Source organism: Elgaria multicarinata, chromosome 3 (assembly GCF_023053635.1).
Source record: "Elgaria multicarinata webbii isolate HBS135686 ecotype San Diego chromosome 3, rElgMul1.1.pri, whole genome shotgun sequence".
Lineage (NCBI taxonomy): Eukaryota > Metazoa > Chordata > Lepidosauria > Squamata > Anguidae > Elgaria > Elgaria multicarinata.
Genome location: NC_086173.1, coordinates 52984915 through 53010746, shown reverse-complemented (window position 1 = coordinate 53010746; position 25832 = coordinate 52984915). Strand labels below are relative to the sequence as shown.

The 25832-nt window shown below is 40.5% G+C and overlaps 1 protein-coding gene across 1 annotated transcript in view; it reads right to left on the bottom strand.

Moving 5' to 3' along the window:
* Positions 1-25832, bottom strand: part of SAP30BP (SAP30 binding protein) — a 54886-nt gene that overhangs the window by 12171 nt on the left and 16883 nt on the right. Inside the window, exons 4-6 of the mRNA XM_063120303.1 lie at positions 13095-13137; positions 4662-4750; positions 403-494 (exon numbers count right to left, since the gene is read on the bottom strand). Of these exons, the coding sequence (XP_062976373.1) occupies positions 403-494; positions 4662-4750; positions 13095-13137 (224 nt within the window). The remainder of the gene's footprint in view (positions 1-402; positions 495-4661; positions 4751-13094; positions 13138-25832) is intronic.

The window sequence follows — 25832 nt, the reverse complement described above, 5'->3', positions numbered from 1 at the left end:
CTAGTTTTCTATGTGCAGGAAATTTTATTATGGGGTGGGGGTGGGGGAGAATTTTATGATTGGGGGACAACATTCAAAAAAGTGTGCGAGGCCCAACCCTGAAGTGCTTCAGAGAAAAAACGGTTTATCACACCCAAGTGAACTAATCCCTAGTATAACTGTTTTAGGGCCAAACTGGACATTACTTCATGGATCTATGGATCGCAATAAAGAAGTATGTATAAAACTGGACATTATACGGATTTCACTTACTTCGTGTGCATTCCAAAGGCCAGAAACTTCAACTGGGAGTCTTACGATTCTAGCAATATCACACGGCTTAATGTGGCTTGTAGGAGATTTAGTGTTCACCCATGTTTTGAGCTGGGCAACACAGAATATATCTCCAGAAAACATTCTCACCTGGGGTTGCGGAACTCTTTCTTCCTTTGAATGATATAGTTCATGTCCATGCCTTCTTTTATCTTTCTCTCATACAACTTTTGTATCTTGTCCTACATATAAAAGGGGTATGGAATCAATATAAAGGAGAGAAAATTCAAACAAATTTGCATTGAAAGAGACGTGTAAAGCCATGGGGGGGGGGGAGGCGGGGGAGACCGCAAGCTGTGCTGTACCATCGTTCACTAATTATTGGGAACCTCCCCACCATCACCTAATGCCAAGAGTTTCTAGCCTTCAGCAGAATGCATGTTTTCCTTCCACAAACAAAAGAGCTAGAAATGTGATGGTTTTTAAGACACAAGAGCTTAATTTTGATAGAACTAACAGCTTTTTCATGCAAGGTCCTATCCTATGCTATGTGGTGCAATCAGAGCCACGCAGGCCTCCTACACCTGTCACCACCATGAATCCAATTAGAGCACACACACACACAAAGCATCATTTCCTGGAAGATATTAAGTTCCAGGCGGCATACTGAAATGATAATTAGGAAAAGATATAGGTTGATGGACTTGGCGCATAATATTCATTGTGTACAATGCAGCAATATCTCTTAAATTATTTTGCAGGCCCCCAAGTCTTGTACAGTTTTCCAAGCAAACCCCTGTAAAACATAGATTTGTGCCAGGCTAAGTAGTAAGAAGTGAGTCCACTCTTCTTAGTAATTTAGCAAACATCAGAGAACTTAAAATTTGATTTGTGTAGAATTTAACAGCACTTGCAGAACTCGAGTTGAAAATGCCAATTGCTGTAACATTTGAAGTTGACTGATTCAGGACTGCAGCTGAGAGAAGCTGGGAACAGCAGCGCAGTCTTACAGGGCACTTCAACTCGAATGCTGGGCTCACTGTGGCTTAAATCCAATGCCATGAAAGCAGAAATTCCCAGACCCCCAGAGCTCATTTTGAGGACGTGGGGTGGATCGGGGAAGCGCCCCTTCCAGGTTCAGCTGAAGAAAATGCTTCCGTCAGCACAATACCACAATTGGATTTAACCTATTATGTCCTTATTATCAAGCAAAAGCTCAGTTGAAGATTAAATAGGATAAAACAGAAGAAAAATGTCCAATTTAAATTAATTGCACTCCCTATCAAATGCAAGCAACTGTGTAATATCTAATAAAACTATTATCTAAGATAACTAGCATGCTCTTAGGCAGAGAGCTCCATTTTAGTCTCAGGAATTTGGATGCACCAATTAAATCTACTCACGATGACTACGTGTAAGGGCATGTTGTTATAATAATTTTGGCTAAGATGTTTGATATATAATCAAAACCTTGGTTTACTTCTACATTACTGGAACAAATTCTTGATGGAAGAAGGATAAACCTATGGCATCTCTCACATTTTAAGAGAGAAGATCATTATCTTAATAGGTCCAAAGCATGCATTCTAATGCATATAGTGGTATTTTCCAAGGTCTTTGCAGAATCAAGCCAATAGATTGACAAAGCATAGTTACAAACAACTGAAGCATCATAGTTAAGATTAATTTTACAAAAGCAACCAATGATAAATCAATCAAATTGTTGTGTAGACCATAAGATGCCTTTTAATGGTGTGCTGCTTTTAATGATGCACTAGTTTTAAACATTTGAATTAGTTTTATGTATTTTATGGTGTTTTTATTTGTGTTTATTTATTTTATTTATTTATTTATCATACTTATACCCCGCTCCTCAGCCAAAAAAGGCTCTCGGAGCGGCTTACACTTAGCAAAAAAGACAGTCCCTGCCCTCAGGCTTACAATCTAATAAAGACATGACACAAAAGGAAAAGGAGTCAAGGAGGGAGGGAGGGAGGAGAGAGAAAGTGAGAGAGAGAGAGAGAGAGAGTCCAGCAGGAGCAGGCCCCGATGTTACTTCTGCCTGCTCCTGTTCCCTCAGTCCTTCTTCTTCCCCACAGGGCCAAGATGGCAGTTTGCCCTGTGGGAGGGGGAAGAGTCCACGCCTCGATCCAGAGGTAGAGGCAGGTTGTTGTTGTTGTTGTTGTTGTTGTTGTTGTTATTGTTATTATTATTATTATTATTATTGTTATTATTATTATTATTACTACTACTACTACTACTACAACAAAATATAGATTTAGGACCTAGCATGTTGGAAAATATTAAAGTCTTCCTGATCTGCAGAAGGGTACTTTGAAGTTTTAATTGTGAGTGTGCAACAGCTCTAGCTGAAGAGGAAAAGATCTGAAGTACTCTGAATGCACTGAAGCACACCATAAAGTAAAGAACTTTATTCAGATCCTCGCAACAAAATACTGCATTTCTTAAACCCATGCACTCTTAATGATTTCATGCTACTAATCCTTCATGCATTAAAACCAAACGGAGATGACGAATATGTGTGTCAAGGAGCACCTAACAAAGAGGTAATAGTCTATATCGCATACTGTGGTTTCACCTCTCTTGCCAATACTTTACAGACAGCAATCATTGGCCTATGTCCACCTTACAATAAGTATTCATCACTTTGCTGTCTGCATCTGCCCAACTTAGTTAACCCTTCTGTTTGTCAAATTCAGATACCAACATACTAAATGCACCCCAAAGGGTTCCACGACCACAGTAACTTAGCTTCTGCAAATAGCAAGAGTGATTTATTTGGGGCAGAATACACACAGCTCTAGATTGGTAATGCCAGATGGGATCTTCTCATCCCTACTATATACTTACACTATTCTCTAAAGTGAGATCAATGGCATCCCCAGATTAATTTTCTACCTGCACACTTTTTTATGGGTTTATAATTCACAGGCCTATATAGGTAGAGAAGGAATTCAGTCATTGCTGCCTGAGTCAGTTTAACAAAAAGGCAGTATTTTTTTTCTTTAACTGGATATCTTCAATTTCATCCTTTCCTAGATATGCCAATGATAAGTTGTGATAACTTATTTTGGCAAATTAATTGTTCTCCAATACATAATAATATGCAGGGGTGAAAATTGTCTTAGAAACTATAAACATTTAATGTTGGTGTCTTAGTTTAAATATTCACACTTGTATACAGGGCTGGATTATTTATTTATTTATTTATTTATTACATTTCTATACCACCCAATAGCCGGAGCTCTCTGGGCGGTTCACAAAAATTAAAACCATTCAAAGTATAAAACAACAGTATAAAACCATAATATAAAATACAATATAAAAGCTCAACCAGATAAAAATTATGGGAATTTGAAGTATTTTCCAGCTCTGCTAATATGAAATATCCATCATACTGCACTCCACAGAGTTCAGTTTGCAAAGAAGGATAGAATTAATTGTGAACTGCTTGTCCTGAACTGTGTGGCCCTAGTGCATTTGGAAATAATGTAATTCCATTCACATTGAAGAGTATATAAGAGGCACTTCCTCAGTTGGTTTCTTTATCAAGGTTGCTCATTCTTGTTTTACTAAACTATCATAGACTATAAATGTTTTAAAAATTTGTGAGATTTCCTAGACATGTGATTTCATAATGTGACAGTAAGCCTGCTACCCATTAAACCTACTATTTAAAAAACTGTTAGTACAGGCAGCAGCAGCAGGAATCTTCAAAATAGCATCAGATGTATTTTAGATGTATGTTGCCAGTATGCACAACTATGGCAGCATCTTAAAGCCCCCCACCCACTCCAGTGGCTTTTAAATGACATTTAAGTGTGCCTCCCTGACCTAACTTAATTCCTTCACAAATGCCCCACTGTGGCAGATATTACCTACAATACAGCACTATATGCATGCTTGTGTGCACACAATGAACAACGGCTTCTCTAAGATAAATGTGCACAAAGTGCATGTGCTTCCATCATGGTGTCACCATGCTAATGGTGAGCCAGAGGATCAGGTGCTTAAATTGATTTTTTTTTCCTTAGGCCAAATCCAGCCTGCTGTGGGACCAGGAACCTTTGTGAAAACTTAAAATTACAGCCAAGATGCTGATCAAATGCACAATGCTTGATGATGGTAAGGTACAGAACTGATTTATTTATTGCATTTATAGCCTGCCTTTTTTCCTCCAATGAACCTTCCTCTCTATAATCCCCCCCTCTCCATTTTATCCTCACAACAACAATCCTGTGAGGTAGGTTGGGCTGAGAGTCTGTGACTGGCCCAAAGTCACCCAGCGGGTTTCCATGGCTGAGTGGGGACTAGAACCTGGATCTCCCGAGTCCCAGTCTGACACTTTACCCACTACACCACACTGGCTGACAAGTGAAAAGACTCACCTGTAAGTGGTTGGAACATCTGCCTGGGGGTTCGGGGGGGATTTTGATCTCATCAGGTGACATGTTTCTTACTCGCTCAGAAAAGGAAGCTGGAAAGAGAAAGAAGGCCATTAGATCAGCATGCAGCATTAGAGGTTTAAGCAAGTTAAGCTCCTGTATTTATAACCGCCGTCTTCCAACCTTAAAAACAGACAACCCCAAAGTTCTTAATGGTTTCTAAAGTCTGAGAAAAAAGTGCACTGGCAGACATGCAGGAAACTAGAAGGAGTTTGCACAAGCCTTGTAACTAACTTGTACTAGGCTCAATGCTTCTACCCATAAACAAATTCTAAGGCTTTGATTTTGGAAAAACCTTCAGTTTAGAACAGAGGTGACAACTGGCTCATATGCAAAGCTCACAGTAATTTATAAACGAACAAACAGATTTTTTTCGTAAAGGAAATGGATAAGCAAGTATGTTTATTGTTCTATCATTTACAAACAACTTTTTAAAGCTTTAATGTTGCCTTGAAGATGAAGAGTTGCGTGTATAATTTAAATATTGTGTGGCAAACACTCCACCTTAACTCATCTTCTGCAAAAGCCATCTTTCAAACTCCAAATTTCAGTACAAGTATCCATGCATTTTCTGGCACGCCAGTTTAAATGAAACAAAAACACCACCTGGAGCATTGTGAAATGTAATCCATGCCCCCTGCCATTTAAATATTTCAGTTATTATTTATTATTATTATTATTTATTTATATAGCACCATCAATGTACATGGTGCTGTACAGATAACACAGTAAATAGCAAGACCCTGCCGCATAGGCTTACAATCTAATAAGTTGTAGTAAACAATAAAGAGGGAAGGAGAATGCAAACAGGCACAGGGAAGTGTAAACAGGCACCGAGTAGGGAGAAGCTAACAGTATAGAGTCAGAACAAACTCAATATTTGAAGGCTATAGGGAAAAGAAAAGTTTTTAGCTGAGTTTTAAAAGCAGTGATTGAGTTGGTAGTTCTCAAGTGTTCTGGAAGAGCGTTCCAGGCGTAAGGGGCAGCAGAAGAAAAAGGACGAAGCCGAGTAAGGGAAGTGGAGGTCCTAGGGCAGGCGAGAAGCATGGCATCAGAGGAGCGGAGAGCACGAGCGGGGCAATAGTGTGAGATGAGAGAGGAAAGATAGGAAGAGCTAGACAGTGAAGAGCTTTGAAGGTCAGCAGGAGAAGTTTATATTGGATTCTGGAGTGAATTGGAAGCCAATGAAGAGATTTCAGAAGTGGAGTGACATGGTCAGAGCGGCGGGCCAAGAAGATGATCTTAGCAGCAGAGTGGTGGACAGAGACCAGCGGACTGATGTGAGACGAAGGAAGGCCAGACAGAAGAAGGTTGCAGTAGTCCAACCGAGAGATAACCAGTGCGTGAACGAGAGTCTTGGCAGAAGAGACAGACAAAAATGGTCGAATCCTGGCAATATTGACACACACACAATCTGTATCTCAGAATCCTTGAGTAACTTTCATCATGGGAATGAAAGTGGTCACATCTTCCAGGCTTTCTGTTCAAACAGGTGGGCAAAACTGTTTTTCAATGTGATAAGCCAAGTTTATGAAGTACTTGAATAGTGCCCAAAAATGGTTGAGAGAGAGCTCGAGCAGGCTACAGGTCCTATGTTGCCTATTCCTCGTTTAAATTGCCCTGCAACTGCCAAAATGTGACCTGATAATTTTTCAGCAGCACCCTTGTTGTTAAATGCATGTGGGCTGTTTGTGATGGAGAGAATTAGAGCTGTAACACATCATACAAGGCTGCTGCTCTTCAAGGGGTATTATTCCAAGGCAACACTGTGTACTAGTCCTTCCCTTGGCATCAATCTCTATCTTCTGGCTTGGTCTGAAAAGCTCAGACACTATGCTATTTGTGCACAAATGCTTTACTCTGAGTTTCAAAACAGATTGCTACTATTCAAAAATTAGTTAGGGTAGGGGGGAACATCATGGAAAAGAGGGGATTTCCCCCCCATTACTTTCTTCCATTTTAATAATAATGTAATTTGACCTTCCTAGTTTCAGGGCAGTACTGTTTATATCATGAACAGCATGTGTTCTGCTGGCAGAAATTATATATATTTTCCTAACAGCAGGCCCACTTTATAGCTCATAAGCAGTTACATTCCACCATCCACTTCCAGTTAATACTAACTGAGATTTTGACCCATGCAGGCTTAACCCTTATGCCTGTCAGCAGGTGAAGGAGCCAAGAGCAGTCCTCCGTTTTCCTGTTATAATTTAGTGTCTGCGATATTATTATTTTTATCTGCTCTGAGCCTTTCAGTAGACAAGGCATTTTATAAACATGAATACATAAAGTGTCCAAGATATAGCCATGCATCTGCTTCTAGCTTTTTACTGGTGTCTGTTGTGAGTGTGAGTGTGTCCAAACCTCAATTCTAAATTACAGTTCTTTTGCTCTGCCTTGAGAATTTGTTAGCAATTTTATAATTTAGGCATCTCCCCTCTTGCACCATGTTGCTGCATCAGGATGCTATTTAGGGTTAAATTCCCTAGCAGTCACAAGTAACAAAGAAATGTCCTTTGGCATTTCCAGAGAATGTGCTTTTATGAAGAACAGAAATCTTGCCAACATCCCCCGAGAAACACAGTCTGGCTCCAGAGCCCCTTGACAACAAGCTACAAACTTGTTATAGGTTACAAAGCCAGTGCGGTGTGTGTGTGGTGGTGGGGATGATTGCTTTTAATTAAGAATGTTACAGCTGTGATGTGTGTGTGTGTGTGTGTGCGTGTGCGTGCGCACGCGTAGGAGGGCAATAAACACAAATGATCATTAGTTACAATGGAGACTAGACATTTGAGATAAGGGGAAATGCAATGATTTTACATGGAATTTGTGAGAGCAAAACAGTGAACTTCAGCCTCACCTGAAATTAACAGAGAATTTAAACATATTTAATTAAGTTTTCCTAAGGCTCCTCATTAGGAAGCTGGAGGATTTAACTCAATTCTACATAAGAAAGTGATCCACAGTAGGAGTTCAGGGAAACTGGCACAGAAGCAGCATGTTGGAGGGATGGCCTTTACGATTAAGCAACAAATACTTTTTCCTTTAATCATTTGGTTCTGGGCAATATTGCATCCTTTGTAGCACTTTCTAAATGCAATATAATTCATGAAGTTAAAGAGCTCATTTGGCAGCAAAGAGGTTGATATTTTGATTCTGGAAATCTTCCACTCTTCTACTACAATCATACTGGAGCTCAGCATGTGAGAGAAAGTGTCATAGAATCATAGAATAGCAGAGTTGGAAGGGGCCTACAAGGCCATCGAGTCCAACCCCCTGCTCAATGCAGGAATCCACCCTAAAGCATCCCTGACAGATGGTTGTCCAGCTGCCTCTTGAATGCCTCTAGTGTGGGAGAGCCCACAACCTCCCTAGGTAGCTGATTCCATTGTCGCACTGCTCTTACAGTCAGGAAGTTTTTCCTGATGTCCAGCCGGAATCTGTCATACAGGACTCTTCTGAAACTTATCCTTTTATCTGGGAAAAGTTTCTGGTTTGTTTTAATACTGAAACTTCTTTACTTTCATTCCGTTCTCTCTTTCTCTTTTTGTGGCGTATGCATCCAAGAGGAAATGGTTGACAGAAATGTGCTTTGGGCACTTTAGATAATGCATGGGCTGGATCCAGACCTAGTTTTCAATGAGTCTACATGTTAGGAACTGTGAGGCCTCTGAGGATGAGGAGTCTGGGGATGAAGAGCCACAGGCTGGACCCAGTACCAGCATGGCTGAGCAGCAGCCAGCAGAGGCTCCTTCCAGCTCAGAATTAGAGGACGAGCAAACAAACATGTTACCAGTGCCCTCGTTCAAACAACAAAGGGCGGAGAAGGAGGCGTTACGCAGATCCAAGCGTATTGCTTCTAAACGCCAGCTAAACAAGGAACAGCTTTGATGCTGGGCTTGGCTATTTAAGTAGCAGTGCGCAGGCCAGGAGTTTGTCAGACTTTATCTGGTTCGCCTGGGAAAGCTCTGGACCTTGAAACCTTGACCGTGCCGTGTTTCTGCTGGATCGATTGGACTACGGACTTCTTGGACTCTGTGACTCTCTCCTGCCTTTTGGAACTCGGACTGGCTTTATGGACTTTTGTGACTCTCTCTCGTGCCTTTATGACCCCTGGATTAATTTATGGACTGGCTTGACTTTTGTGTGAGCACTAAAAGACTGTTCTGTTTATTTATGTTTGCACTGTGTGAGCAATACAAATTAAGTCTTATCTATTCAGTAGTGTGTTTGCTGGTTCTTGGCACACAGTCCAAGTAGATAAGCTAAGAGTGGCTGGTGGCAGAGCCGCCTTCTCAGGACACTACACTAAGTGTGACTAAATTTGGATCCAACGCAAAGGCATCCAAAGAGATGAAATAGCTATAAAAGTACCCAAGAAAAGCCAGGGGGGAAAACACATAGCTGTATAGAAAAAGACCACGTCCTTTATTCCCAAGTCATTTTGAGAGCTACTTCTTTTCTCTTTGAGATGAAAAGATTACAATGAAATCAAAGCAGCGGGAATCTTTCTACAGCCACACAAGAATGGTAATTAAGAATCAGTTGGGAAGTTTCAATTACAAAGCTGTTGGTTGCACGAGCCCTAGAAATTTCATTACAATTTAAAGAATGATTGCATATGCTACCTTCACCATCTTTCCTCCTCAAAGCAAGTGTAATAAATATCTGATGCTAGGATATATTCAGTACACATTTATGTATTCTACATCTTATTTCTGCAAAGTTCAAGGTCCACTTGTGCGCAACTGAGGTGTAGTGACAGCTTTTGATTGGGTGTGTGCGCCTGTTGGCTTCCAGCCGAAAGAGCACCAGACTAGGAATGCAGGAAGTTGACTATAGGCATGATTCACCATTGTGGGCACACCCAACCCTTGCCGTGTGAAGTAAATAATTATCCATACCTCACAGCTATGGTTTTGACTAAGGGTTTGACTAAGGCGATGGAGGCCACAGGGAACATACGTCAATAAGTTAAGGCTAAAGTGGACTTGGATCACTAGAATACTCCAACATCAGCAGTATAAGGAATCGTCCAAATTAACAGATAACCCACAAATCAATCTCCCTCAGATTCATTATCCAAATCAATTCTGTCCAAGTAACTCTCAATTTACTAATTTCCCCACTGTTAGCCAACTCATACCCCCAAATCTCTCTCTGCTGGCAGTCCCACACAGGGTCAGCCCAAGACATTTTGCTTCTCTACCCTGTCTCTCTCTGGGCTGGTCTGCATTATCAAGCAGCTGTGGTGCAGGAGGGCAGCCATTTTGAATATTCAAGCCACAACCATGACTTGTTGTGATGTCTGAGCCTGGTGAGGATGGGTTGTTGGTGCGGTTAACAACCACCCAGAACTCACTGGGTCTTTTAAGGTTGTGGGTAGGTTGTTAACCATACCAACAATCCATCCTCACCAGGTTCAGACACCACAACAAGCTGTGGTTGTGGCTTGAATATTCAAAATGGCCACCTGCACACAGCACAGCCCATTGCAGCAGCTTGATCCTGCAAACTAGCCCAGAAAGAGAAAGCAAAATGGGGTGGGAGCTGTGCCAGCACGCACTGCAACTGGGTTGCAGTGATCTTGCAAACTGGGTCTCTCTCTCAGGATCATCGCTAACAGACACATACATTCACAGGATCACCCTACAACTCTTTCCCTCTCTTTTTCAAAAACCCTCCCCATCCCTCAGTTAGTTTTCTGGCCTCCCCATCTGCCAAAGCCTACCAGGAAGTGGGCAGGTCCTTTTTTCTGTTTAATTTGTTTTATTTATTATGTTTTTACTAGGAGGCCAGACATGCGACTCAGTGAAGCACTGGCCTCTAGGCACCCATCGTATTCATTTCCTAAGAATGCCTTTGGGCTCACATGCCCAGAAGCATTCACTCTGTCAAATATTAAAATAAAAATCAATCGTAGCAGGGGGCCTCATGGGCACCAGGGGAGATGTTTGTAGGCACTGCATTGGGAGAATAGGTTCTACACATATTGTCTTCTCATGGTTATGTAAACGAAAAACAACTGAGATTGCACAACGGTCCACAGTAAGCTAAACTATTTGACCGGGCAAAGTATGGATGACAGACTCCAGTTGAAGTGCTGCAGCTAATGCATCTGGTGGCTGGGCTTGTGAACCGTTTAGAGGACAAATTCAACATTTACTTGCTTGACTCTCGATTGCAAAGTGACTGATCAATGTCTACCAATTGTAGCCAGTTTTCGTTTCAGCCTATTAAAACTACACAAAGACGTATAGTAAGAAATAAGGGAGAATTACCTCTCCCATCTCTTATCTGTTATTATGCTTCAGTTGTGTTTATTATTACAATGAACCTCTGAAGAGAAAGAGCAATAGAACCAGTCAGAACAACAATATTTGAAAAGTCCTTTGAAGTCCATGCTTTGGTCAACAGCAACAGACTGCAAAAGGAGATGTAAGGTGCTAGTTTGTCAACCATATTAAAAGTTTGGAACAGATCTTGAAAAAGCACAGGCAGAACAACCATATGCAGGTTAGGGGAGGTAGAGCACCTATGGTGGATCACCTGCCACTTCCTAAGCATTTTCTGCTCTTTCCCCAGTTTTTCCTTTTTTAATTTTCTCTCACACTGCTTTAAACATGAGGGAAAATAACTATGCCAGCTCCCTTGCTTGTGTATTTTTTCACTCTTTCCGGGGTGGGGGTTGGGTGATGTAGGGAATTAGAGTTTTGGACCTATAATTAAATAATTGTCAGCCTTTCCCAAATTGAAATTCGTTTACATATTTGTGTCTGGGTGTGCAAAAAGCCCCCAGGATGTGCACAAAAACCCAGCAGGGAGTATGAATGTTAAACTTGAATACTCTTCAGTCCCAAACAGGATGGGCCAGGCTTAATTTCATACCCTGGAGAATGGGTTTTTATTATTTCCTGGCAACAACAGAATGTAGGAAAGTATCTGAGGCATCAATACACCACTGAGTCAACCAATTTTAAAAGGGTTCTACAGTTAACTGACTTCTTTGTGGGCTCAGGAATGCAGAACAAGACAGCACATTCTACTCTTGTTCTCCAAACTGTACACCTGCAACTGTTGGATATGACCTGCAGAGTACTGGGTACGTTTTCACATGTATAGAAACTGGTCCTGGGATTGTACAATTTTGCATACGCATGAATAGCATAACATAGGGCCTATTCAGGCAACACACTAAGCCATGGTTAGGCCGCTAACCCTTTTGCAGCAAATGGCTAGTGAGTGTGCTTAAACCATGGTTGAGTACCCACCATGGTTAGGAATTGTTGACCCAATGTGTTAAGTCATGGTTCACATGACACGCTAAACCATGTTTTGCTCAAAATGCTTAACCACCATGGCTTAACACGTCATCTGAAAAGAGTAACAGTGTTCATCTTTAATTGCTGCATCAGGATATCCTCCAAAAAAGCAAGATGCAGCCATGAGTTTATACAAATAGTATCTCATGAATGGAAAGGAAGAGGGATTGCTAAATGGTCTTCCTGAACACTATTCTCTCAACATTATACATACGAAATGTAAAATGAAGTTATTTAATCATAAAAGAGCCAACTTGGAACTTGAAAGCTTGTCTGTAGAATAGAAATGTTGGATTTTTGAAAACAGACAATTCGTGAAGACTAATTAAATGGCTCACGAACAAAAGGTAAACAAGATGCACCTATACCATATGGCAGAGGTGGCCAAAACGGTGGTTCAGGAGCCACATTGTGGTCTTTCACAGTTCAAATGCAGATCTTGAGGCAACATTTTGAGTCCATGAATTCTGTGGTCACCACTGTCCTCCCTGAGATGTTTTTTCAAGCACCCAAAACTGTTTACAAGAAGGTGGGTGAAAGGAAAGAAGAAATGCATCCTTACTACAGAAGGCAATAGAGCCAACTCCGCCTTGCACTGAAAATAATACAATACAGAGGAACAACATCCACATCCAATTACTGATGCCATACTACTGAATTGTATTGATTTCAATGGGATATGCATCCCAAAGCAAGGGGGCATCAACCTGATGTGCTTGACAATGGGAATGAATTCCATCTTTCCCCCACACCTAGGCAACTGCAGAAGATTGCAATAGAGTTTCGGCTATTGGGCGGTATAAAAATGTGATAAATAAATAAATGTCTGCAAAGAGACACAAAAAAACCTACAGGGAAGAGCGGTAGGTAGGGGCTGCTGCTGTGAACGCTTCTGCACTCCCCCAAATGGCAACTTCTACAGTGAAAATAGCATGTCATGAAAATTCGGCAGAGCACTAATACTATACCATTTGCCTGCCAAGAAGAGCAGGAAGGGTGAGGATTTTTTTTAAACAGACAAGAACACACATGCCACACTTTCATTTATACTCACCAACTAGTTCCTGGGGATCTCTCTTCTCCAGTTCTGAAAAGTCCTAAATAGAGAGCAACAAACAAAATATTAGTATAAACCGTTGAACTGCCCATTGTCTGCTATAAATCAGCCTGCCTTAACCTGGTGCCCTCTAGAACACACCTGGAGGGCACCAGTTTGGGGAAGGCTGCTATAAATACACTCTACATAATATGTATGTACCACAGATGCAACTGAAAGTCTTATTTTGAGAAGAGCTTAATATTCTTCAACTGAACTGTAGATGTGCTAAAACTCAACCGGGGGGCGGGGGGGGCGGCACACTTCTAATGTATAAATAACTAGCAGTTGTGCCAGTCTCAGCAATCAATACCTAAGGTACCAGAAAACTCTTTCTACTCCGAGGCAATTGTGTTTAGGGCACTCTGCCTTCATCCTGTTAAAGTAATGCTCATTCAAAAGTAAAACATAAGACAAATAAGAGGCTGCCACATAAGATACTTCCAAAGTGGAAACATGAATGCCCCAATTTCATGTGACAAAATGGAAATTACATGTGTAAAAAAAGCCACTGCAATATTGAAAGCATTATTGGGTGAGGAGCTGCATATATATACACTGTACTGCTTTCGTCGCCAGCTGAAGACCTTTTTATTCACTCAGTATTTTAACACTTAATTTTAACTTAAATTTAAATTTTACTGTTTTAACTCTGTATTTTAATCCTATATCAACTTTGCTGTGTGGTTTTATCCTGGTTGCGCTTTTTATACTGTATTTCGTAATTGTGTTTTAAACTGTTGGGTGTTTTACTGTGGTTTTAATTTTTGTGAACCGCCCAGAGAGCTTCGGCTATTGGGCGGTATAAAAATGTAATAAATAAATAAATAAATAAATATATATATATATATATATATATATATATATATTTAAAAAAAACAGTATATTTTGTGTCAGGGGTGAGTAACGAGGACAAGTGAACCTGAAAGTAAGAGAAACCGGATTGAGGAATAATTAGTATCTTCTAATACAGATTTGCATTGATACCCACTATTGTAGCTTCACATTTACAGAGCTGCAGGCAAAGGAGGACTCAAAAGAGAAGAATTTACTCAGAATACTCTTGAATAAAGAGTACAGCCAATGCAGACTATGAGAAGCCAAAAGCATCAGGGTGAGGGAAGCAAGGCAAACAAAGAGAAAGGGCAAGCATCAAGGAGGACAAGTTCTTATTAAATTAACCCCAAAACAAAAGGAGCCAGACAATGGGAGCAGAAGCATCCTGACTCCATCCTCTCTTCCTCCAGCAAGCCTTTTGTAATTTGCCAAAACTCTGCCCGAATATCTACAGTCCTTCAAACACTGAGTCTATTCATTCAAATAGACAAATGTTGTCTGCTTGTCGCCTAGCAATGTAACTGTGTTACTATACTTTCATTTCTATTTCACGTGGGCAAAGCAGGGGCTTTTTAGAAGGCCAAAGTTCAGTAAACTAGCTTGGAAATCTGTTCTGCCAAACCAGCATGGCGATACACACATTTCTAAAGAGTCCCTAGGGGATTAAGAGCTGATGTTCTTTGTACCACTAGCAACAGCAAAGTGGCTTTTACGGCCTTCTGCTAAAAGAACACACTGTGTGGCTACAAGAATGCTCAAGTCATAAAAACACAAGGTTGTCGCTGTTTTTTAAAAAGAAAGTACATGGAGAGGGGGCACCCTTATTTTCAATTAGCCAGCTGGCTAAAGAATGACCTGCCCAAGGACCTCCACTTCCCTTACTCAGCTTCGTCCTTTTTCTTCTGCTGCCCCTTACGCCTGGAACGCTCTTCCAGAACACTTGAGAACTACCAACTCAATCACAGCTTTTAAAACTCAGCTAAAAACTTTTCTTTTCCCTATAGCTTTTAAATGTTGAGTTTGTTCTGACTCTATACTGTTAGCCTCACCCTACCCGGTGCCTGTTTACACTTCCCTGTGCCTGTTTGCATTCTCTTTCCCTCCTTATTGTTTACTACAACTTTATTAGATTGTAAGCCTATGCGGCAGGGTCTTGCTATTTACTGTGTAATCTGTACAGCACCATGTACATTGATGGTGCTATATAAATAAATAATAATAATAATAATAATTACACTACAATGTAGTGAACTGGGCTGCTATTTCTTCCTATGGTTTGTTTCTCCATGCAAACCGAGGAGTAATTGTCCACATTTAAAACTTGTACATGAAAAAGGGTTACAAATAACATTATCTAAACTACAATACCTATACAATAATATTCCATAGGAGAGATGGGTATAACGGCATGGATATAATGTGTAAAATCTTGGGCAAGACACCAGGAACTAGATTTTCATAATGTGAAATCCTTATTTTAAAGTTCACAGGAAAGCCACATACCGTATTTCTTCGATTGTAAGACGCCATCGATTGTAAGACGCACACTAATTTCAGTACCAACAGAAAAAAAAGCTTTGATTCTAAAAATAATAATCGCACCCGCGATTCTAAGACGCACCCCATTTTTAGAGATGTTTATATGGGGAAAAAAGTGTGTCTTAGAATCGAAGAAATACGGTACTATATACAAAAGATAAAATCCAGAATATAGATATGAAATAAGAGGTATGATGTCAAAGACAAAAAAGAGGTAAACTTGATGAGCAAGTAAGATAGTCAACTGAAAAGACAGCAGCAAGGTATTGGAAATTAATTTTAAACATTAATTATCTAGTGAGACGGCAACTTTAATTGATTAAACCAGATGAAATAACCTCCTCTTAAATAGCCTAAAAGAAATCTCCAATTAACAACTGGACATCAGATTAAAGAACACAAGTTAATAGTTTTAAAAGTAACAAAAATGGGAGATGGCAAACATTATATTAGATGAAGCACTCTTCCTTCTCTCACACAGGCAGGAATGCTTCTATGATGAACCAGTTATGACATATTTGTACATCTTCTAAACACAAAGGGTTGGATCCACAGCGTCTCTTCTATTCGTGGAAGTGACTAATACTCAATGGAGATTCCCATTGGAGGATGCAGTTTTGCCATTTCCCTCTTTCTCCTACAGCTCCCAGCATCACCTCCCAACACTGTACTAGAGTGTGACCCAGTTACCCAGAGGAGCATTTCAGGGACTGCAGAGGGAAAGAGAAATCTGAGAAAATTGCCTCCTCCCTTCCCCTAGCAGGAGAGTCCCACGAGAGGAGTTCTGCCCGTAGGGACCTCTTGATCCAAGCCACAGAAAACATATACATTCCTAGGACCTAGTAATAAAGAAAGATACTGGATAGCGAATTTGAAAGGTTTTAAAAACAATTTCACACACTGGACATGGCTATTAACTGTATTTCAGCAACAATGTGTTCATTACACATGAAATGGATGACAGACTAAGTGCTGGCCACATAGCTTGCTCACATATTACAACAGTTGTTTTAAAACTTTTAACCAAGGTAACCGACAGTCCTAGATCCATTAAAGGATTTTACTCACATTTATTTATTTATTTATTTATTTATTTATTTATTTATTTATTATTTACATTTATATATCACCCCATAGCCGAAGCTCTCTGGGTGGTTTACAAAAGTTAATAACAGTGAACATTAAAAACAAATATACAAAATTTAAAACCATAAAAAGCATAAAATACAAACAAAAACAGACAATTTCCATTTAAAACAACAAATCTGGAGTCAGTTAAAAAAACTCAGCATATGTTGCTAAATGCCTGGGAGAAGAGAAAAGTCTTGACCTGGCACTGAAAAGATAACAATGTTGGCACCAGGTGAGCCTCGTCAGGGAGATCGTTCCATAATTGAGGGGCCACCACTGAAAATGCCCTCTCCCTTGTTGCCATTCTCCGAGCTTCCCTCAGAGTAGGCACCCTGAGGAAGACTTTAGATGTTGAGCATAGTGTGCGGGTAGGTTCATGTTGGGAGAGGCGTTCCATCAGGTATTGTGGTTCCAAGCCATGTAAAGTTTGTGCAACTTTAACGAGTCAGTGAGGTTTATGTACAACCACTGGTTATGTCATTAAAGACAGATGTTCCAAACACACAAATCAGTGGCTGCTCAGGCAGGAAGCGAAGTGCCTTTGCATTATGTACTCCATGATCCCACTTAGATATATGCATTGATAGAAGTATTTATTCTAGGAGACCAATCTTAAGCTTGCTTACTCTGCAATAATTCCCACTGAGAAAAAGGGATCCCTGCCAAGATTCCAGGACATGGTCTGAGACAAATCCCAGAAACTCCATTGAAGCTAAGCAGGTCTAGATCTGGTCAGTGCCTTAACATACTGTGCCTAGGAACTCTAATGTATGCTATGTTGAGTTCCACTGGGAAAAGATGGTATATAAATGTATTAAATAATACAACCAATGAACATTCATCTCCAGGCTGGCTTTTAAATAGGGCTGCAACCTGACTACAGATTTCTTAATTATTCATCAGATTTTAACTGATTAATAAATGAAACTATCACATACGTGTCCATACGCACTTAACATGGAGGTTCTAGTCACAGATCAAAAAGTAGATCACCAAATACAACAAACTTACAGCTATGGATTCAATAAATGTCTATATGTGTGTGTATATATATGTGTGTGTGTGTGCGCGCACACACACACACACCTGGAAAAACAGGATAAAAGATCATCTGAGAGTAAAATGGAGTGGAGTTAGGATCCTTGGGGAGGATGGTTCAACCTCACCCTGCATCCTTCCTGTCCTCCTCATTTCTGGCCACTTGCAAGCTAGCCCAGCTGCAGGGAAATCCTTCCTCTCCAATCCCACATTGTTCCTGCACTCGATGCCTCTAACAAGGCATTCTGCTCTTCCTCTGCTAGGATCTACATCTCTGTCATCAGGAAAATGAAGAAGTGGCTCCTCTCAGGCTGCTGCCATAGGCTGTAGCCACAATGGCATGGCATGTGGAGTCACACTAGGGGCTGTTTTGTTATGCTCTCTCCCAATTTGGCTTAACGGGGCCATGTGCTGCCACATTAGGGCTCAAGGTCATGTGCTTCTTCCATGCTGAGGCTGGAGCCCCCCCCCCCATTTTTTTTTGTCATCTGGTTAGTTTTGGGGAGCTAGCACCTGGTTAATCAAAGCCACAAATTTATATTGTTGAATCAGTGTTGTAATCCTGGTTTTAATTTGAAGCACTGAAACTATAGGAGAGAACCAAAATGTTTTAATATTCAAGATTCTGAAAGGTCACAGTGCTTTCCAATAGCCTGGCTGTGGCTTATAAGTACCCACAAGCTCTTCAAATTCACAGGGCTGATTCAGACTCAACCCTAAATCTTAACCTAGTGTTATTAGAATAAGTGTAGCCTTTCCCTGGGGTTGTGCCCCCCCCCCAGCACAGTCACAAGGAGGAGTTTGGAAGATTTCACTTCCGTTTTTTATTAGCCACAGCCTGCTGTGTTTACCAAACTTGGACAGACAGCAGTTAAGGTGGGGAAGTGTGTGAATTGGGGGGCGGGGGAGACGGATGAACCTCAGGTTGTTTTTTTATTGGGTAAATCATGTACCAGTCTTCTGTCTGAATGCAGCCATTGTTTGCTTAGGAAGTGTTTTTTTTTAAAAAAGAAAACATTACACACACCATACTGGATTTTTCAAAATAAGAGTACTGCTTAGTTTCTAGATCAATCTCATCTCAGTTTTTATGAAAAACACATTGGACCCACAAGAGTAAATGTAACCAATGGGCAATTAGCAGAAACATATACAATTCCCCCCCCCCCCCCAAAAATGCCAGCCTTCACTCCTTTTGCTTTCCAAATAATTCTACAGAGCAACAAAGGAAAAACAGCCATTTGTAGACTTCAGAGGCTTGGGGCTTATTAGAAACACTCGTCACAGAATGAAGTAAGCAGGCCCTCCTAAGTAAAGCAACCATCAAGTGCTCACCTTGCCCTGAGGATATGAATTCTGCTTAGGCAGAGAGAGGAGTATCCAATGTTTCATGACTGAACTAGCCCAATGCATGAAAAAAGCCTCTCATTACAATATAACATCACTATAGAACACCAAGTAGAACAACAAGCATGGTAGTTTTCATTTCTGTATGAAGGGATACCCAAATCAAAAGTAGACACGTCAAGGATATTACAGGCATCATCCAACCCCTCTGCTGTGCTTTGAACATTTTGGACCCATCCCTTCGCAGGTACCATAATATGATGCTTGAGAGATAATATGATACATGATCCATAATATGATACATGAGAGAATTTTCCAGGCAGGTGAGAATAACCGGTTCCATCCATACTCCTTCATGACAGTAATTGGAAGGGCGTAGGGAGAAGGAATAATGAGAATCATTTATTATTATTTAGAGTATTTTTATCCCACACCTCAGCCAAAAAGGCTCCCGGAGCGGCTTACAATCAATAAGTGAAGACAGTCCCTGCCCTCAGGCTTACATTCTAAAAAAGACATGAAACACAAGGAAAAGGGGATGGGGAGGGAAGAGGGAGAAAAGAAAAATAAATTAGAAATTAAGGAGACTGTTCAGGCTGGTGGGAAGGCCCTGCTCCTCCCTCATCTCCCAATGGAGGGACAGACCAACAGCTCCTTCTTCTTCCCCACAGGGTCATGATGACCGTTAGCCCTGTCCGGTGTGTGTGTATGCAACTGAAGCAGGCTCTGATGGCAAGTGGATGGAGCTACATAAGATTGGGAGTGCCCTATTCATTCCCATGCCTAAGGCCTCTCCTTGGAGTAGCATGGTATGTAGCAATGTGGATGGAACAGTTGTTAGGAACAGTTGGTACTATACTTGCCTAGGAACAGATGGAACAGTTGGTACTATACTTGCCTAGGGGAAAAATAATTGCCTTTCATCTCTCTCATGAACTGAAAGGCATGTTCTAGATCAGGGGCTCCAACGCAATGCCTTCAGGCACCTCCACTGGCACCCATGAAGGGGTCCTCAATGTTGTGCCTGTGAGCACCCACAAAACATTTTTAAAAATTACTATTTTTTGGCGGTTTTTTGTAAATTTAGGTACATAGATTTGTATATATTCATAGCAATGAATATGTACGAAATGCATGCAACTTTCTAGTAATTATACATAGGCATCAACAAAAGCAAACTAAATATTCAAATAAGAATCCATCTCAAAGTGGTGTCTATATGCCACCCGTTCAAATATTGAAATGATTGTAAGGTCCTCAGTCCAGAGGTGAGTGTTTATCCTTTCAATGTTCTGACATCAGTCTTTCAGGTGTCAAAAGGGTGCAGAGAATCCATTTACACTGCCCATTTGTTTATTTCCATGAAGCAGGTAAATTGTTTAAAAGGGAATGTATGTGAGTGAATATTAAAGAGTGCTCCAGAACAAAATTTATCTGTATAATAATCTCTTTCGAAAGAGAAGAAACTAGTGGACATTGCCAAAGCATGTTTAAAAGAAGCATTAGCTCTATTGCACTGTCAACAATGAGCCAAATTAGACAATCCCTTATTAAAGACAAGTGGCAGTGTCCAACACAGTTCTTTGCTAAATAAAATGCAGCCTAAAATCCATGGACATGACAGGTGGACACCAAAGTGGGAATCCACTGATAATGCATTTTGTTGTTGCGTCCACAGCAGTTTCTCAAAGTCCCAAATGTGCCCATGGGTCCAGTAAGGTTGGGGAGCCCTGTTCTAGAAGGCGCCACATATAATCCAGCTCACAGGCACTTGCAACAGAATCAAGTAATACCCTCACCAAGGCAAATCTCTCTCTCATACATGCATGCAGATGAGGTTTTACCAGCATTTTGTTTTAAAATTACCCAATGAGTTAAACAAATGATGTGGAAAACCTGGAAAGACAGTGTCTTCCCTACTTAGGCACACATGCACTGTGGTGCAGATTCAAGAACAGGTTGTTTAGCTTCATGCCAGACTTGAATCACTGGGCCAAATATGACCCTATCCATTTTCATGTAATATGGGAAGAATAAATGCTACTCTGTATAGATAGAGACTGGGTTCAGACAGTCACGTTGGTAAAAGAAACCATCATGGTTTCTTCCTCTGCCCCTGCATGTGCACGACCTCCATTTGCCAAATTATCCACGAGGTAGCTTCTCACCCACCCTAAAACCCACAATTTGCAGTAGGGGTTATAGGGAGGGGGGCGGAGAGAAAGAAACCACCTGACCACGCACCAGGTTCGAACAACACGGCTACTTGTGCGTCATCAAGAGTAATTATTGAAATGGCAGTCTCACATGTGGCAAAGGCAGAGGGTGAAGCCACAATGGTTTCATTTATCTATGAGATAATCCAAATGCCTTCAGTATGTGGCAGTAGCAGAAGAGCGAGCTCTGGAGTTTGTAATTCACAGGAACAAAAAGTACAATGATGACAGTTTATGAAATTCTTTATGAATTTCACAGAATCATAGAATAGCAGAGTTGGAAGGGGCCTACAAGGCCATCGAGTCCCAACCCCCCTGCTCAATGCAGGAATCCACCCTAAAGCATCCCTGACAGATTCCACAGGACACGTTTCTTAGAGCTCTTGTAAAGCTTTCTATATACAAACTGATCAAATAATAATGCTTTTCTTGATTCAAATAGTAATGCCATTCTTGATTCAAAAGGACAAAACATGGAAGGGCATTAGGGCAAAGCATGACTGAGAATGGCATTAACATGGCTATAACAATGCTAAGGTTCTAGACAATGGATTTCAGAAAAGGAAGGTTTTCATTACCACTCTTGGACTTACAGATAGAGAAACCACATCTAGTTAAAATGTCTAAGAAACTGGAGGTAACACAAGCCTAATGACACACAGGGAACGCACATAGAGATTTACATGAATACTGTCAGAGTCATCTGCATGCTAAGTTGCCATCAGTTATCTATTTCATTAAGAACAGTACAGAACAAGGTTGTTATCATAACCTTGAGTTCTGGAATGTTGTGGTTATCTGCTAAGCTGGAGAGCATAGAAGAGAAGGAGTCAAGTCAAAATGTTTATCTGCTAAACTGCTGTACCTATTGACCAGTCTAACCAAGTCGGTCTGCAGATAAAAGCTGTATTTAGCTGCTGGCTAACTTGCATCATCAAGAAAATATGAATCCCAAATAACCAGCAGAAATGACCTTTTGCACTTCTGTAAACTAAACTTAATAAAAACACTACTGCCCTATCTGAAAAGTAACACGTGTGAAGACAACAAGGTTGGAGCATTCAATAAAAGCTACTCTACCACAGTACAGTACAGATTATATTGCAACATAGGGCTATCATATTACTACTAGTGCATCAAGTCTTACGCCAAACTGATCCATTTTAAAGTTGTGTGCTCCTACCATCACGTACATTTGCTACTGGAAAGCAACCCAAACCAAATTTTGCAGATCTTGAGCAATGAAATGTTTCCTTCTTCACAGAGCAAATTTTAGCTACTTCAGTCAGGACATTGGAAATTATATCTGTTGAAGGATGAACTCTGGGCATACAGTTTTGAATTGAAAGAATCTCATTTGCTTATCATAGGAACAGGGGCCAAATGTCCTTTATACCAGAAAGATCTGAAAATATTCAAGACCATGCAAAAAAGAGTGGAAGTTTTTCTTTGCAACCATGAAGGCTAAAAATGTTAGCAAATTGATCCCCAATACCATATTTCTTCAATTCTAAGGTGCACTTCCCCCCCATATAAACATCTCTAAAAACGGGGTGCGTCTTAGAATCGCGGGTGTCTTAGGTTTTTTTCCTTTGTTGATGGTACTGAAATTAGTGTGCGTCTTACAATCAATGGTGTCTTACAATCGAAGAAATACGTTAAGTTATATTTTGCCTGAGATTCCAACTTTATGTAACATGGTCAGTATCCAATGGTATTCCTACATAGACTAGGCCAATTCACTTCAAAATCCAAAACAGTGCAGAAAGTTATCATGTGATTATTTTTATTTCTAAATTAACATGAGAGTTAATTTACAATCAGATGCGGACCCATCAGTGTGTGAATGGAACAAATGAATATAGAAACAGGAAATGAGCACAATACCAATTTGTGAGACTCAATACATTACGATGATATTTTGATCAGGTTTTTTTGTCATTGTTAAAAGTAAGCCTATTTTCTGCCATTTACACACTGCAGATCAAAGTAGTCTGTAGTGTTAGTAGCTAAAATCTCTGACACAATAACTGTTCACAGAAGTAGGGATGAAGGTTCCTGTGAGCATAATTTTTAGGCATATGTGGGGGGAAGGAGAAGAGGGGGTAATGTAAGATTGAAGGAAGAAGAGAACCAAGCCCATCCTAGATGAAGTCTAGTTACTTCTAGATACATTTGAGTGTATTAAAAATGGTGTGGTTCAAAGCATGTGGCCTTGTTTTCTATGTGATCAAATCTGGGTCACCCTTATCTCCCACACAAAAAACTTATCATTTGTTACATCTTGTCTGCACTGGAACTGTAATTTCAAGCCTTCCCTACCTCCACCCACGTTCTAGGGCAGGTCAACCTTTTAAGTCCATCCTAGTGTAGAACTCTTCTGAAGTAGTTGTGAGGGGGCACACAAGCCAAGAGGAAGGCTTGGAAATTACATGATGGTTCCTGCTTCTTCTAAATGATGGGGGAGAGAATATTTAGTTTTTAATTGCCTCACACCAATGAAAGTTGAACTCAGCTTCTTCCTGTTATTTGCATGCACTGGTGAGAGGGCAAAGAGACTACAACTTCCCATCTGGTAGCAGGAGACTGACCTGATTCATACAACACTAACTAGGTCAGTCGAATTGTGGGTTGTTGTGATGTGTGAATCTAGCCATGCTAACAAACCATGGTTTGTTAACAATGAACAACCCAGAAAGATAACCTATGGTTTGTTGTTGTGTTGTGAACTCTGGGCTGTTTAAACCATGGGTTGCCATTATGTGCAAACCCAGAACCATGGGTTGTTTTGCCAGGTTACAGAGGTGGTAGTCAAGACTGGTAAAAATACCCAGCCATCTGTTTGCCTAGATAGTTTTCACTGATCAATATATAATCTTACGTAATACCCATCTCTCCTGACTGCTGGTGAATTTAGGAAAGATGGGTCTTCCAGTTAGAGCACAGTTCCCAGGCCAGAAACTTATAATCGTTTGGATCCAGATTTAGGCATGTGCAATGGCGCAGGTAGAAATAGACTTAGCCATCACCTTGCTTAATTTTGGGGTATATTCCCTTTCCCCCTCAACCTCCCCACACTCACCAGCAGCTGTTCTTAGACTATCCTAAGCAATTTTGCTGTTAAAAGTCAACACATGCAAAACCAGTCTGAGATACCCATCAATCTATTTTCATGCACACACACAAACACAATCACAGCTGAGGGGGCACTCCTAATATTTTTGTAATTAATCCCTCCACAGGCCCCCAAAAGTTGGAGACTGCTGGTTTAATGTATGTGTACACTATTTAATATACACTATTTAGTGTACATATACACCATTCTAGGAAGTGCAACCTTCCACCCACAATTTTAAAAAATACATTAGAATTCAGGAAGCACACATCTGCATGATGGATTCTTTTCAACGACTAAACTTTATTTGGCATACATGAGTTTCCACATATTATACAGATTTTAGTCTAGATGGAGCTTTGGGAGAAGAGTAAAGCAGAAAGTTTTGTTTTCCTGTCCGACAATGAGGGTGGGAGGAAAAATACTGCGAGAAAGCCCAAAACATTTCCCATGGTTGTATCCTGTTTGCCAGCTTTGTGATAAGACTGCAGGCCAAATGCCAAGCTCAGGATCAGAAGCTAAATGTCTCTGGGAGGAAAATGCCAGGAAATAGAGCAGGTTACATTGTGGATTCTGCTACGGGTAGAGGGAGAAATTCACGTATACTACTGTACATAAATTCCATTTTCTAGTTTTCTACATGACAACCATATTTATTCTTCAGAGAAGAGAACAAAAATATATATAATCCCAGCAGCAAACGGGAAGGAACAACACCATTAGCAGCATCAACCCCTCAGACTCTAATCTTCAAGATCTTAACACAACAAAAAGCAGACATAGTTAACTCTCCCTTTTACTTTTAAGCTATATTAATACTGCACAAATCCACTGTACTAAAATGGCAGACACCCAAACAAACAAGATTTGGCAGAACAGAAGTCAATTGGCTCATGAGTTTTTTAAACACAGGGGAGCCCTTAAATACACTCATGCTGGATGCCAAGTCCAGTCACCTGACATCATTACTATTTACTAAGCAGATCCTTCCAGGATGGCAGGAATGATAGTGGCTATGCAGAATATGACCCACCTATCATCCAGCAGATGCAAGTATCTTAAAATGAGCATGGGCACAGAGTGCATGCTTTTAAATGGAGTGTGGCAAATGGTTCTTTGTCCCCAGCTTGTGATGTTTTGTACTGGTCTATTTAAGAACTGACCTAATCTGTAAAGAGCCTCCTGAAACATCAATTTAAGATTACCAGATATTGCAGGTGGAAGTTGTACCATGCCCTCACCAGTGACATTTTTTTTGCTTCTCGTTTCCTGCCTCACTTTTTTTTTGTCTTTCTCAATATCTAACCTGAGGAATAGTTCTGTAAATGCTTGCCCAGTACTATGTGACTTTTAGTTGGTCATGTATTAAATGTATTCTACTGCTAATGTACGAAAGTTGTATTCTGTTAAGCATATTTAGGAAAATTAGTAATTAAGAATTGTAGAATTTTACTGCCTTTCTCAGAAAGGGAA